This window comes from Alligator sinensis, unplaced genomic scaffold (genome assembly GCF_000455745.1).
Source record: "Alligator sinensis unplaced genomic scaffold, ASM45574v1 scaffold73_1, whole genome shotgun sequence".
NCBI classification, from domain to species: Eukaryota; Metazoa; Chordata; order Crocodylia; family Alligatoridae; genus Alligator; species Alligator sinensis.
Genome location: NW_005841838.1, coordinates 4,178,379 through 4,191,014, shown reverse-complemented (window position 1 = coordinate 4,191,014; position 12,636 = coordinate 4,178,379). Strand labels below are relative to the sequence as shown.

General features: G+C 43.6%; 1 protein-coding gene across 1 annotated transcript in view; it reads left to right on the top strand.

Annotated features, from left to right (window-relative positions):
• Window positions 1-12,636, top strand: part of LOC102383324 — a 186,712-nt gene that overhangs the window by 87,881 nt on the left and 86,195 nt on the right. Inside the window, exons 26-29 of the mRNA XM_014519708.2 lie at window positions 3,026-3,159; window positions 4,198-4,356; window positions 7,016-7,196; window positions 11,276-11,487. Coding sequence (XP_014375194.2) covers window positions 3,026-3,159; window positions 4,198-4,356; window positions 7,016-7,196; window positions 11,276-11,487 — 686 coding nt within the window. The remainder of the gene's footprint in view (window positions 1-3,025; window positions 3,160-4,197; window positions 4,357-7,015; window positions 7,197-11,275; window positions 11,488-12,636) is intronic.

Here is a 12,636-nt window from a genome sequence, read left to right as displayed (position 1 = left end):
TAGGGAAAAATGTGGCCACATTTTGTACGTGATTTCTAAGCTGTGTGTTTTCTAAAATGTGATGCGTTTTTGTACTAATTGGATGAATGTAACACTTAGCATCTTAGTGTGAAAACTCAGAGTTAATTTAAAATGTGCTTTTTGCATATATTTTCTAATATTTTATTAAAATCCACAGTTTCTGCAAATATTTATCCCAGTAAATCCATTGAAAAGTGAAAAAAAAATAGGAGCACAAACTCTGAGACCTGATTATTTGGAAAAAAAAAAAAAAGAGGACATTTTTCCAGCGCACAGCTGACAGTATTTTCCTAGCTACAGTGTGTAGGTTAGAAATGCTGGGATATTCAAAGAAATTACATGACAATAGCTTCAATATTTGGCCACACCATGTATTAAAACCTGGCAAATAGGTATTTGCAAATTGCAAGGACTGGTGTCAGTTGTGGAATATGGCTGGCAAAGTTTTCTTAACAAAAATATAATCGTGTCAACCAAAATTCACTTGTGACCCCATCACTTCACTAAAATTGGTATGCTAATAAGAATATTACATTGCAAGAAAACTCATACATTCTTGTCCCAGAATAAAGTAACAAAAAGATTACATACTGCTTGCATATTGCAGTGGCTGTTCTGGCTCATGCAGTTATCAACACAAAGCAAGCAACAAGGACTTTTTCATGTTCTCTTTTATTGGACCAACTTGGGGCTGGAGTGGTGCAGTCACTAAGGTATACGGTTGACAGTGTAGCGGTTGCAAGTTTGAGACCATAGTAGAAGTACTCGCAGTACTGCCTGTCAGATTTAATGGATCTGCAAGTTCTGCTGAATACCTTGTTACAAGAACACAAAAAGGAAGGATTGGACTAACTGTTTAGTTGTGAGAGACGTTAGACCAGTAAAGGATGCTGCCAAAAAAATCCTTGTCTCTCACATATATGGACCTTTGTAGCTACAGTATCATCACTCTAACCCTACCACAACTCAAAGCAAATATTTTGAGCTTCAGACTAAGTCCTGATGCATTTGGAGTACTGCCAATCTGAAGCTTTCAAAATGACAGGTTTTACTTTACTATCGTGAGATGTTACAAAATCATTATTTTGGCATTCATTTTACATGTCTTTTGGAGCTTGATTCTTAAGGATTTACATTTCTTAGCTTTTCTCAGCAATCCCTTGGGCAAGAAACTTACCATTTGTTTAAAATGAAAGCTGCAGTTCTTGGGTAACTTCAGGAGCTGGGGTTGTAAGAAAAAAATCCCAGTATTGTGCAAGTCTCAGTAAAATTGCAAAGACTGGCAGCATAGTATTTACTAAGGCTCACAAAGGCTTTACCCATGAACACTTCCATGAAAGAGGAAAAGCTGATGCTTCTGTAATTTTTGTTTTTGAGAAAAAAATGAGGAAGATAAACAGGAATACAAAGCGGAATAAACACATAAGCAGTGCTTTGGTTCTCCTTAAGCAAAACCAGACTAAATACTTGGATCATTTTCATTTTGCCTTTTGCTGTAAGATGACAGATGTTTCCAATTTCCTGAGCTTGGAAATATCTTTAATTTTATTAGAGTATAAAATAAACATAGCCCCTGAGTCAGCCAATTGCGTATGTAAATCGTATGTTGCAGCTTACCTTTCAGGATTTTTGTTTCTAGTAGAATTTGTGGGAGAAATCAAAACTTGTATGGCCTCACCCAGCATTTTGCAGACAGCATATGGACTGTAGCTTGAACTGAACTTACCTGCATACTAATAACAGGAGAGCTGCACCTCTGTGCAGGTGGCAAAACCCAGCGAGGAAACTGGATAAACCTCAAACAGTAGCCCAGCCAGTAGCCCCCAACCTACCCCTGAGCACATCCTGCCTGCATCCCATGCCCCCTGTCCCAGCTGGGCAAGCGGTTGCAGCGCCCACATCCTGCGCTCCCCTCCCTCAGCTGGCCAAGTAGCAGTGCCCATGCCTCTCTTCCATGGCTGGGCAAGTGGCTGCACTGCCCACATCCCATTCCCCCAGCCCAGCAGGGCAACCATTTGGCTATGCCCTGCTGCTGCTTGCACAGCTGGGGCAGGAGGGCATGGGATATGGGCATGGCACTGCTGGGAGTGGGAGCTATGCCCTGCTGCCGCTTGCCCCCTTCTACCTGGAGCGCGCCTGCATCGCATCCCTCGCCCCCACCCTGACTGGGCAAGCAGCAGCAGAGCATAGCTCCCACTCCCCACACTGTTGCGCCCACAGTCTGTGCCCTCCCCCCCAACTCCCCTCCATGAGTCCTGCGCCCCTCCGACCCCACCTGTGCAGCTCGTCCCAGTCCCAGCCCCAGCCCCAATCCCTCCCTTGCTGTGGGGGCATTGATCTGCCCCCCATACCCCTCCCCTCCCTGCCTCCGCCCACCAAAATAGTCTTACCAGCTGGAGGCAGCTGTGTCCAGTCCAGTGTAGTGAGGACTGCTGCCTGTTTAGTCTATGGCTGAATCTCCAAAGTGGCACTGAATCTTTTCCAAATCAATTCGGAGACTTTCGATTTGATTCAGACCTTTTAACTGGTCTCCTGATTCAATTTAGATTCAGAGATTCGGCCGCTGAATTGGGCCGAATCTCCCCCGAATCAAATCGGCTACCAAAGCTTCGCACAGCCTGCTCGTTACTACTGCACAGTAGTGTCACGTGGCACAAAGCAGTAATTAGCTACTGCACAGTCAGTGTCACCAAAAAGCAAAGCTGGGTCATTTAATACTGGTGTATGCAAGTACTAAATGATGGTGCTGTAACAGCTGTACAGTCAGCATCCCATGTAGATGCGGCACCTGTGTAGTGAGTGCATGCTTATTAACAACTTGAGCATGTTTCTAACTTGAGATATTTAGAATACAACAAAAATAATAATCCTATAAAAAAGAATGTCATTTTATGCCTAGATGAATAAAAAACTAGAATGGAGACTTGGAGCTTTATTGACTTAATTCTGATGGTTTATTCAAAAACCCTTACCATTTGTGTGTGTTGTTTGTTAATTCAAACAGCAGGTGCAAAGAACCTTCAACATGAATGTAATGCAGGGCAGAAAATCAAGGTGGAGACTGGTCCAAATGAAGCCTACAAACTGGATTTAGGACATGAGCTTCACTGTACTCAAGCTCCAGCCTATAATCATAAGGTAGAGTTCAACATGATGCCTTCTGTTAATTGTAGGGTTTCAGTCATAAGGGTGCGGTGGAGGCTAGTTTGGGGACAGTCATTATCTTCTCATTTTGGGTTTCTTTATAGTTTTATGTGTGGGGAAGTTATCAGAAATCTGTCACTAATTTCTGCTCCTGTTTATACCTCTATAAGTTCAGAGTAACTCCAGTGATTTTGGTTTTGTATATGAATTGTTTTCTTGAATTGTATCTTTTGTGAAGTGTTTGTATGGTATTTTTGCATATCCTTTTGCAACACCAGTACTTAGATGCTGACAATAATATGATTTGCCTGCACACAGTAACCATCAAAATCATGGTTTTTGTTATACTTGTGTCCAGAAATTAGCATCTTTTACCTGGGTTTGTAACACTTTTCACTTGAGCTTTAATGTAGCTCTATGGAAACTAACTTTTAGCTTAAAGCCTTTGGAAGTGGCCAGTTCTCTAAACTGCCAGAAGGCAGTGTAACTTCGAATCTTGCCTTCAGTAAATTCTGCCATGACCCTTTCCTTTTATCCTAATGATTCTAAAAGCTAAACATTGTTAATACTAAGCACTAAATGTGATCCGTGCACCTGGTTAAAAAGTAGGGTTTCTTATTTGTGAGAAATTTCCATTCTTTTGAAATTTGTTGTGGCCTGAATTGGATGAAAAAATTACATTTTGCAATTTTTTCATGAACTGGAAGCTTCCCAGACCCTGCAGTGAAGTTATCAATGAAACCAACATTCCTGGTCCTGAGACAGTTTATCAGGAAGCATGGCAGAGAACTCTGCCTTGCTTTTGGTGAAAGTTTAGTTAAACCAAATGTTTCAGCTGAAACTTCTCAGGAGTTTCATGAACTGGCTTTGTTTCAAAAAAAAAAAAAAAAAAATTGCAAGAAATTTCCATGAAGCTCTTGTGAAAGATAACTCACTTTGCCTAGCTACTTAGTCCATGTTCTATATCTATACAACACCTTAAATTAAAGAGGAATCAGAATGCATAGAAAGATGATGGATTTTGTTCTTCAGGTTCATTTACAGCATGAAGAACGTCCATCCCGGCTCCATTCGCACCTGGAAGTGAACTATGGAAAACACTGGGATGAAATCAACAACAAGAAGAAATTGCTGATCAGCCAGACATTTAAAAATAGTTCAAGTCATTCCCTAGCCAGCTACTTCATGGAGGTAATAGCATCTGCTGGGGAAAAGTACTGGCATTTCACAAAAGTAAAGGGCAAATTGAAAGAAAAATGGGGGGCAAAGCATAAAGTACAGCTGTGCACCAAGAAGTGATTCTGTAAATGGCATAATGGGTATCCTGCTTTGTCTTTTTAGATTAAATGTGCCCAGTATTATAAGAGAAAAGGCATTTCTTCCTGATTTATAGATGAGTAAACTTAACCTGGGATCTGAGAGTAGAGCTTAGTTCTTCCTATTCTGGTTATTGTTACTAGGAATAAATGTTTTGCAGTTCAAATTATTCTGTTAGCTACATTTGTACAAATGAATTGCATTCAGTAACTGATAGTTCTTTTGAAGCAAAGAGGACAAGACTCCAATCTGTTCCCTTTCTTAACTGCTTTTGCTCTTCAGACAATAAAAAATAAACATTTGTTATTAAAGCAAGTAGCTACGACCATGAGTACACCTCCAGCATACTCTGAGGAAGAGGGCTTATTTATTGAGGTAGCCAGTTTTTAGAACCATCCTTATCTTGTGCAGCATATGCCACTGGAGTTGTACAAAATCAGAATTTGTATCTTAATATTACTTGGTTACTTAATATTACTTAAAAACTTAATTCACTTAGTAGCTTTTTATTGAAAGCAGATTGAAGCATTATGTACCATATAAGAAGCTTCCTTTTAAAATAGTCAATCTACCATATTAAGTCTTTAAAGGAAAAAATAGATCTTGAGAAGGCTTGTATCCAGTTGAGACCATGAAAGGGAAAAATCCATGAAAAGTAAGACAAATAACAACAAGAAACCCATTAGCTGGACTCTTGTCAAACCTCAATAAAAATCTTAAGATTTGATTTGGTTTGAGTTTTGTGCAAGGTTTCAAGTTGGTTCATTTTATGCAAACCAGTTTTCCGGGTCTTAAGCCTGTCTGATTCACAATATGCTGCAGTGGGATCTGTTATGTTAGCAGTAAAATATAGTAAGCTACTGAGAACATAGAACACTTAGGTAGAATGTAATTGTAGAATTACAATTGCTAGACTTCATGTGTCCAGAGCAATGAAGAGAGACAGATCTTGCTATTTCAAAAAGAAAAACAAAACAGGAAAAACCCTCAACTGTTCTGTTGAGGTTCAGGTAAGTTTGCCAATAATACAGTAGAGCCTAGGTGGAAGTTTGCCTTCCTGTCACATGTACAACATGGGCTACTGTGAGACTGAGGAGAATAGCTCATGTAACAATCAGTGTGTTCCTATGTAAATCTGTAAAGACTCATTAAAGAACCCATGCACATAAACTTTTGTATTAGTTTGGGGGAGTGGAGGGGCTGGTGGGAGGGCAGGGGGAGGGGAGGTATAGGTTTTATAGAAATTACAGAACTTTTCAGCCAGGAGCTCTACATGCAAATAAATGTCAGACTTTTAGACAGATGTTGGCCATTTTATGTGTCCTGTATTCGCACTATCATAAAGCACAGTATACATGTTGGAGCTTATTTCAGCTGCGGTCTCCTGCAAAAGGCATATAATTTACTTGCAAGTGCTTGAAATAAAAAAAAAAAAATTATGATAATATCTGAAGCCCATTAAAACTACGTTTTTTTTTTTTTCTGTTGATTCCAGTGAACTCTGGATCAGACACTAAGTTAATAACTAACAAATATATATGAGCTAGCTAATTGCCCATCAAGAATGATGGATTTCAAGGAGTATTTACATGGCTCCCTGCTCACCCTTTGGAGCCAGCCATGTAAGGACTCCCTCCACCACCACCACTTCCTGTAGCCTTTGGCACAGGGGCTCCCTCCCCCACACCTGCTTCCGCCTTGCAGCAGGGCTTCCTCCCACCATTCCTCCCTGCTCCCCTCCCTCCCTCCGCACTGCCTCTCCTTCTTTGCTGGCTGTTGTCGCAGCTGGGTGGTGGGGAGCACCACCACCGTGACCCCCCCCCTCCCCTCCCCACATCCCTGCCACCTGGCCCTGACAACAGCCGCCACCATACCCCACCTTCACCTCCCCCTGCCCCACACCTTCCCAGGCCCATGAAGCCTCCCTCCATCACCACTGCCTCCCCCCACACCAGCTGTTGTCGGGGCCCCCTACCTGCTCCTCTCCCTCCCTCCCCCCTGCCACCCAGCCCTGATAACAGCCACCACCATGCTTCCTTTTGCCCAGTTGCCCTCCCTCCCTTCTTGGTGGCTGTTCTTGGGGGTGGGGGGGATGGGCAGTGGGGGGGATGCTGCCACCATGACACCCCCCCCTTCGACCTCAGGTAGGGAGGCGTGGGGAAGCCCCACTGCTCAGGTGGCCAGGGTGTGTTCGCCACTGCCACAAACTTCCCTGGCAGCAGCTCAAACTTGGGCCCATGCAGCCAATCGCTGCCTGCCCTCTCGGCAGTGCATGTGCAGTTGGTCAAAAGCATTACAAACAGACAGACAGACAGACAGACAGACTATCCCTTTATTATATTCTAATTCTGTACCAGGTTAAAAAAACCCATGAAAAGCTTTGACAAAAAATGACAAATGTGCATTGGCGAGACTTTTGCCTTGAACTTGTGTCTTCCATGGCTACTTCATACCCAAGCAAATATTCATTTGGCCTTGACAACTCTGATGAAAGATGCTTCTAAATTTAATTTGATTTTTTTGTGTTTTCCAGTTTAGCCTGCAAGTCCCTGAAAAGCAGATGAATTACAGAACCCAGCTGCAGCACTCCTGTATCTCTCAGGGTTATTCAGAGAGTAGCACCAACTTTAAGGTGCAGTATAATGACCATATGCCATTTGTGGCAGGACTGCAATGGAAAGATACCTCCAGAAATTACCTTAAGAAGTGGGAAGGTGAAGCATCACCAAAAGTTTCCTATCTGTGACTTGAGAAATTCTTTTGCAGATATGCTGCTGGGATTTTGTGGATTAGTTGTAGGGGCTTATCCTTTAAACTGTGGGTCCAATCTGATTAGAGGCAAAAATGTTCCATGAAGAGAGTAAATAAAGGGCAAGTCACAGTTTGAAGTCTTTGCTCTAGAAGGTACTGACCACATTCACAGTACTGGTGTTAAGGAAAAGAAAACACACCGGGGACAATGACTAGAATATTGAAAGGATCTTTTCAGTTGTCTATTAAACACTCAATCATATAGTGTGATTGTAGCCATAATAGTACAGGGATATGAGAGAAGCAATGTTTGGTGAGAGAATCTTTTATTGGACCAACCTATTTTGGGTTCTCTCCTTACTATCCAAGTTGGTCCAATAAAGGTATTACCTCACCTCACATATCTTCCTTCATACTTATACTTGTAATAATTCACCTTGGTGTATGTCACCAAAAGAGAGAGATAAATGTGAGTTTTTAAATGTTCTGTCTCAAGAAATTGTTTCTTGAGAAAAAATACCAAGAATTGGGTCTTTATTATTATATTCTGCATTTTACATTTGCAGTTATATGAGAAGCAAGAAGTGTATTTCTTATAGCGGGGGGGTTCTCAATAATTTATACACGTTTTAGCCATCAGCAGGAGTACAGGGACATGCTGAACAATAATTCTTGTTCTAATGCCCACTACTGACATTCAGGTCTGAGTCTGGGGGGCCCAACCCTTTTTTTTTTTCCTCTAGAGCTTGTCCCCATGCACCACTGCCAGCTAGGCTGCTGGCAGGATGGGCACTGCCTGAGATCCAAGGGGCCCAAGCAGAGCTCAAGCAGCGCCCAGCTGGCTGGCAGCCCACGTTGGGGGTGGCTCAGGAGTGCAGGCTCTGGAGAAAAGAAAAGAATCAGTCCCCTCGGAGCTCAAACAGTGAGCTAGTTTGGGCAGTGGCATGAGGCGCTGTGTCCTCTGGGTGCTCCAGGGCTGTGACATTTGCTCTGCCCAGTGGGAGCATTGAGCCTAGCTCCTAGTCCTGTCCCTGCTCACCAAGCCTGTAGTGGCAAGTCACATCTGTGCAAGTGAAGGATAGTCAGAGATGGTTTTTCACCTTAAGGTGCAACTGCTCTAGCACTAAGCTGATTAACATTTGTTCAGCTTACAACATAGGTGTAACAAGGTCCCTAGGTATACAAATACTTTTTTGGGTCTAGCCCTTACTGATTACATTAAGTGGGTCAGGTTCAGTGTAAATTTACATTTCAGCAAGGTTACATTTATGTGAATTAGAATACCACTTGACTCTGTCAGTGGATTTACCCCTCATGCCTACATTTTCAAAGCAAGCCTACACCTAGACAATTTTAGTGTCCAAATCAAGCAGGAAGGTGTAAGAAGGTTGAATTTACCATAGTGTTGTTCAGTAGACTTTAAGTGAATATACTAGCTTTGAATTTGTTCCCTGACCAAATAGTTTTGGGGATTAGCTTCTGGAGATTAACTTTTTTAATGTCTGGCCTTACAAGTCACTTGATATGGCAGATATTTACCTAATGTATTATAAGCAATGAATCACTTTTTCCTCAGTCTTTGGATGAAATTTCTTCATCTTACTAGCTAAATCACAAACAATATGCTTTATTGGCACAGCTAAATGGCATTTCAAGATATGCAGTAGACCTTGTTCAAAATGTATATACATATTGTAGAACTTAACTTCTGAAGTGTGGTATCCTGTCAGGTGTGAGAATAATCATGTGAATATAAGGGGTGTTCAAAGTGGGCCCTATTCGATTCGGATTCAGCCTGAATCGGGGACAGTGATTTGATTCGTTGATTTGGATCACTGTCCCTCATTCGATTCAGCCGAATCAGAATCTGAAGATTCAATGCTGATTTGGAGAATCAGCGATTCGGCCATAGACACAGCTTTAAAAGCTGTTTCTACATACCTTGAAGTAGCAGGAGCGGCTCGTGATTGCTGAGATGCTGGGGTACATGAAGCATCCCACAGGAGTGTGGGGGGCCCTCCATGTGCTCAGCAGCAAACCCAGAAGTGGACTGGATGTACTTCTGGTCTACTTCCGGGTCTGACAGGGAGTGTGCTGGGCCCCCTCCCCATGCCCCCCAGCTCAACGATCAGCTGCAGGGGGACCCCAGGTGGCCCCCCAGACCCAGGAGGCACCAGTGACTGAGCTGGGGAGGCATGGGGGGGAGGGGCCCCCACACGATTCCCGGTGGACCCGGAAGTGGACCAGAAGTGCTTCTGGTCCACTTCCAGGTTGCTGCTGAGTGCACTGGGGAGACCCCCATGCTTCTGTGGGACACTCCACATGCCCCAGCATCACAGCATTCATGAGGCCCTGCTACCTAGAGGTATGTAGAAAAAACATTTAAAGCTGTCTCTATATCCGAATCTCTCTGAATCGATTCAGAGGGTTCCGATTCGATTTGGAGAAATTAAAGCGTCTTCTGATTCGATTCGGATTCAGAGATTCGGCCACCAAATCGGGCCAAATCACTGCCGAATCGAATCAGGGACCGAAGCTTTGCACAGCCCTAGTGAATATGTGCTGCATAATTGCTTGCTCAGTGGCAATATAGATTATTCATGCTGGAGCAGATTATGCAATAGAACCCATGTTTAGCCAGTAGCCACATTGTCTCCTATCTGTTCATGGCCATGAATAAACTTATAGTAGCATGGCAGATAGAGTTTATAAGATCAGAATTAGTCTACACACATTTGCAGTTTCTAATTTACAAAGAAGCTAAAGATGTACCTTCACTTTAAAGGTCATGTGTGACAAAGTTAGCCTCCAGAAGATGGTCATGGCACCCCCTAACAGCCTGTAGACCTGGCTACTGGTTCCTCAGGCTACTGCCCTGACATGCCTGGATTATTTATATGAATTAGGAGGCTGTTCTCAGATTAAGACATGGGTGGTTAACTCTGCTCTGCTCACCATCAGGCTGCATCAGTTTGATTTAATCTTTCCTGAACAAGGTGTCGCTCTTTGCTACTGGTCTTAGTTAACCTTACTTTTAGTCTCTCTCTCCTTCTGTCTGGGCCCCTTGAACCTGCCTTAGTGCTCTGGACATCTTGGTCTTGCCTCTGTACTTTGGATGCAATGGGCACCTTCACTGTATTCTCAGCTTCAGCCCTCTAGCACCTTCGCCATACCTTGCCACCAGATGGGTCCCACAACTCAAATTACAGATAACTCCTTTTACAGTCCCTATGGCCATCTCCTCCTCTCCTTCAGCCACTCCCAAATCTTGTGGATGAAAACATCAACTCCTACAGAGTACAGCTACTTATGTCTAGAATGCTCAGCAGAGCTCCTTCCAGATCAGGGCCAGTGTCGCCTTTAGCTCTGGGCTAGCCCTATATAGCCCCTGACTCCTCCCTTTTCTGGTCACCTGATCCTCTTGCTGCCAGGAGCTAGGCTCAGGGGTTTGCTATTGTCTGCTCTGTGGGTATGCTGCTCCACAGCCACTTGGCTTTATTGGTCTTTCCTTTAACAAGCCTTGAGGCTTCCCCCCCTTTTCATTAACAGACCCACTGCTCATGCAGCCTGCACCCTATCTGCAGGCTGCCTCATTACAGTTCTCACCCTGCATTCTGTAGCTAGGTTTCTTTCATCAATTAGCAGGCTAACTAATCTGGATCCTGCCCTCTGTAGCCCTGTCTTACAACAAAGCTAGCTTCTCAATAAAGCTGTCTTCCTGCTGCCCCTTGAGCTCTGCTACCTGGCCCTACTCTCAGTGTTGAAACTTACCCCCTTGCCTTATTGTCTGCCAGCAGCCTAACTCCAGGTAAGTGGCCTGCAGCTTTTCTGCCACTTTGGAGCCACTATTTCTTTTTCCCTATTGGCTGCTTATTTCTACCCACTTCGCTCCAGTCAGCTGTCCCTGTCATAGGGTAACACGGAGTAGGAACTCCCTATAACACCTGACTCTTGTTAATTTTCTTGTGGTCTTAGGAAACAAGTAGCCTGAGATCCAGCTTTTTTACCATTTTCAAATGTATGCTATGTTACTACCTTTCAGGTGCACTAACAATGGACACCCCATGGCTGTATCTGTACACTTCTCACAAATTACACCAACCTCAGCATTCTGCTTATCTGTCTACTGTGGAGCTAACATCTGGGAAAGCCATTTCCATCAAGAACTTGGTGGTGGAAATGTTCTGCAAAAACAAAGGCAATGAAAAAGAGGGCAAGATTCACATCTATACCCCGACTGCTACGTATCTCCGGGTCAGTAACATACTAGCACTTCCTGTGTGCAAAAGAATAGTGTACAGCAGCAGTTGCAATTACACAGCATGCAGTGTACAGTAACTTGCAGAGTCTGTTGTTTAGAAATCGTTGTCAGTGAGTGCATGTATGCAAGATGTTTACTGCGTAGTTGACTATTTAACAGCACAGTAAATGTCTTGGAATCTACACATGCACCCCTATTATGGTGCACAAAACTAATAAGCTCTGTAGCAGGGTAGTACTTGTAAAATACTTTTTTCATATGCAGCAGCACACATGCAGATGCCGTCCCAGTTGCCAGCAGGCAGCCCCCATGTTGAAGCACCCTCTGCCCCAGACAGCCTCTCAGCAGCATGTGGAGCCCCATTCGAGTGGCTGTGGGCTGGTAGGCTGACCCCCAGGTCCCTTGCCAGCCTGGGCTGCTTTGACTGGGCTCCACATGCTACGCACAAATAAACTTATTTGCTTTGGAGTGTTTTGCTCCTGGGTGCATATTCAAACATCACGCCTGGGAGCAAAAAAATCTCTGGAACAATAAACATTAATTGCACATGTAGATGCACCTAGTATGTATTATTTCACCAGTCAGGGTCTCAGAGTGTGCCCTGAGTTCTCCCTGGTTTTACCATCAGTCCCCTCTAGCCTTTGTGTTATCAAGTAAGCACTGTCAGTGCCTCTCAGCCACTTCTGAAAATAGTATGTGCAATAGGTGAGGATGGTTTCTCTCTCTGCCAGGCTCAAATTCAGCCCTGCAAAAGCCCAATAAACAGATGACCAGTTCCCATGACCATGCAGGGGGAAGGAATTCAGTTGCGATAAGAATATGTTTGATATATTTAACAAATGTAAATCAATGGGACCTCCTTTTCAGCCAGCAACTTAGTGGGCAGGATACTCACACTCTTCCAGAATGTGGGACACCAGATTCAGATCTATCTACCTCCTCAGGACATACAAACTCACTTCTCACTTCCCTGGGAGGCTTGGAAGATATCTAGTTAAAATCTTTGCTCTGAAGTAAGCAGCATTGGTTGGAACTTGGGTCTCCCACATCCTATGCGAGTATACTAGCAACTGGACCATACAGTGTTCTGAGGTTGGGTTCAGGTATCACTTCCGTTGAAGTAGTTTTACATCCTATAACAT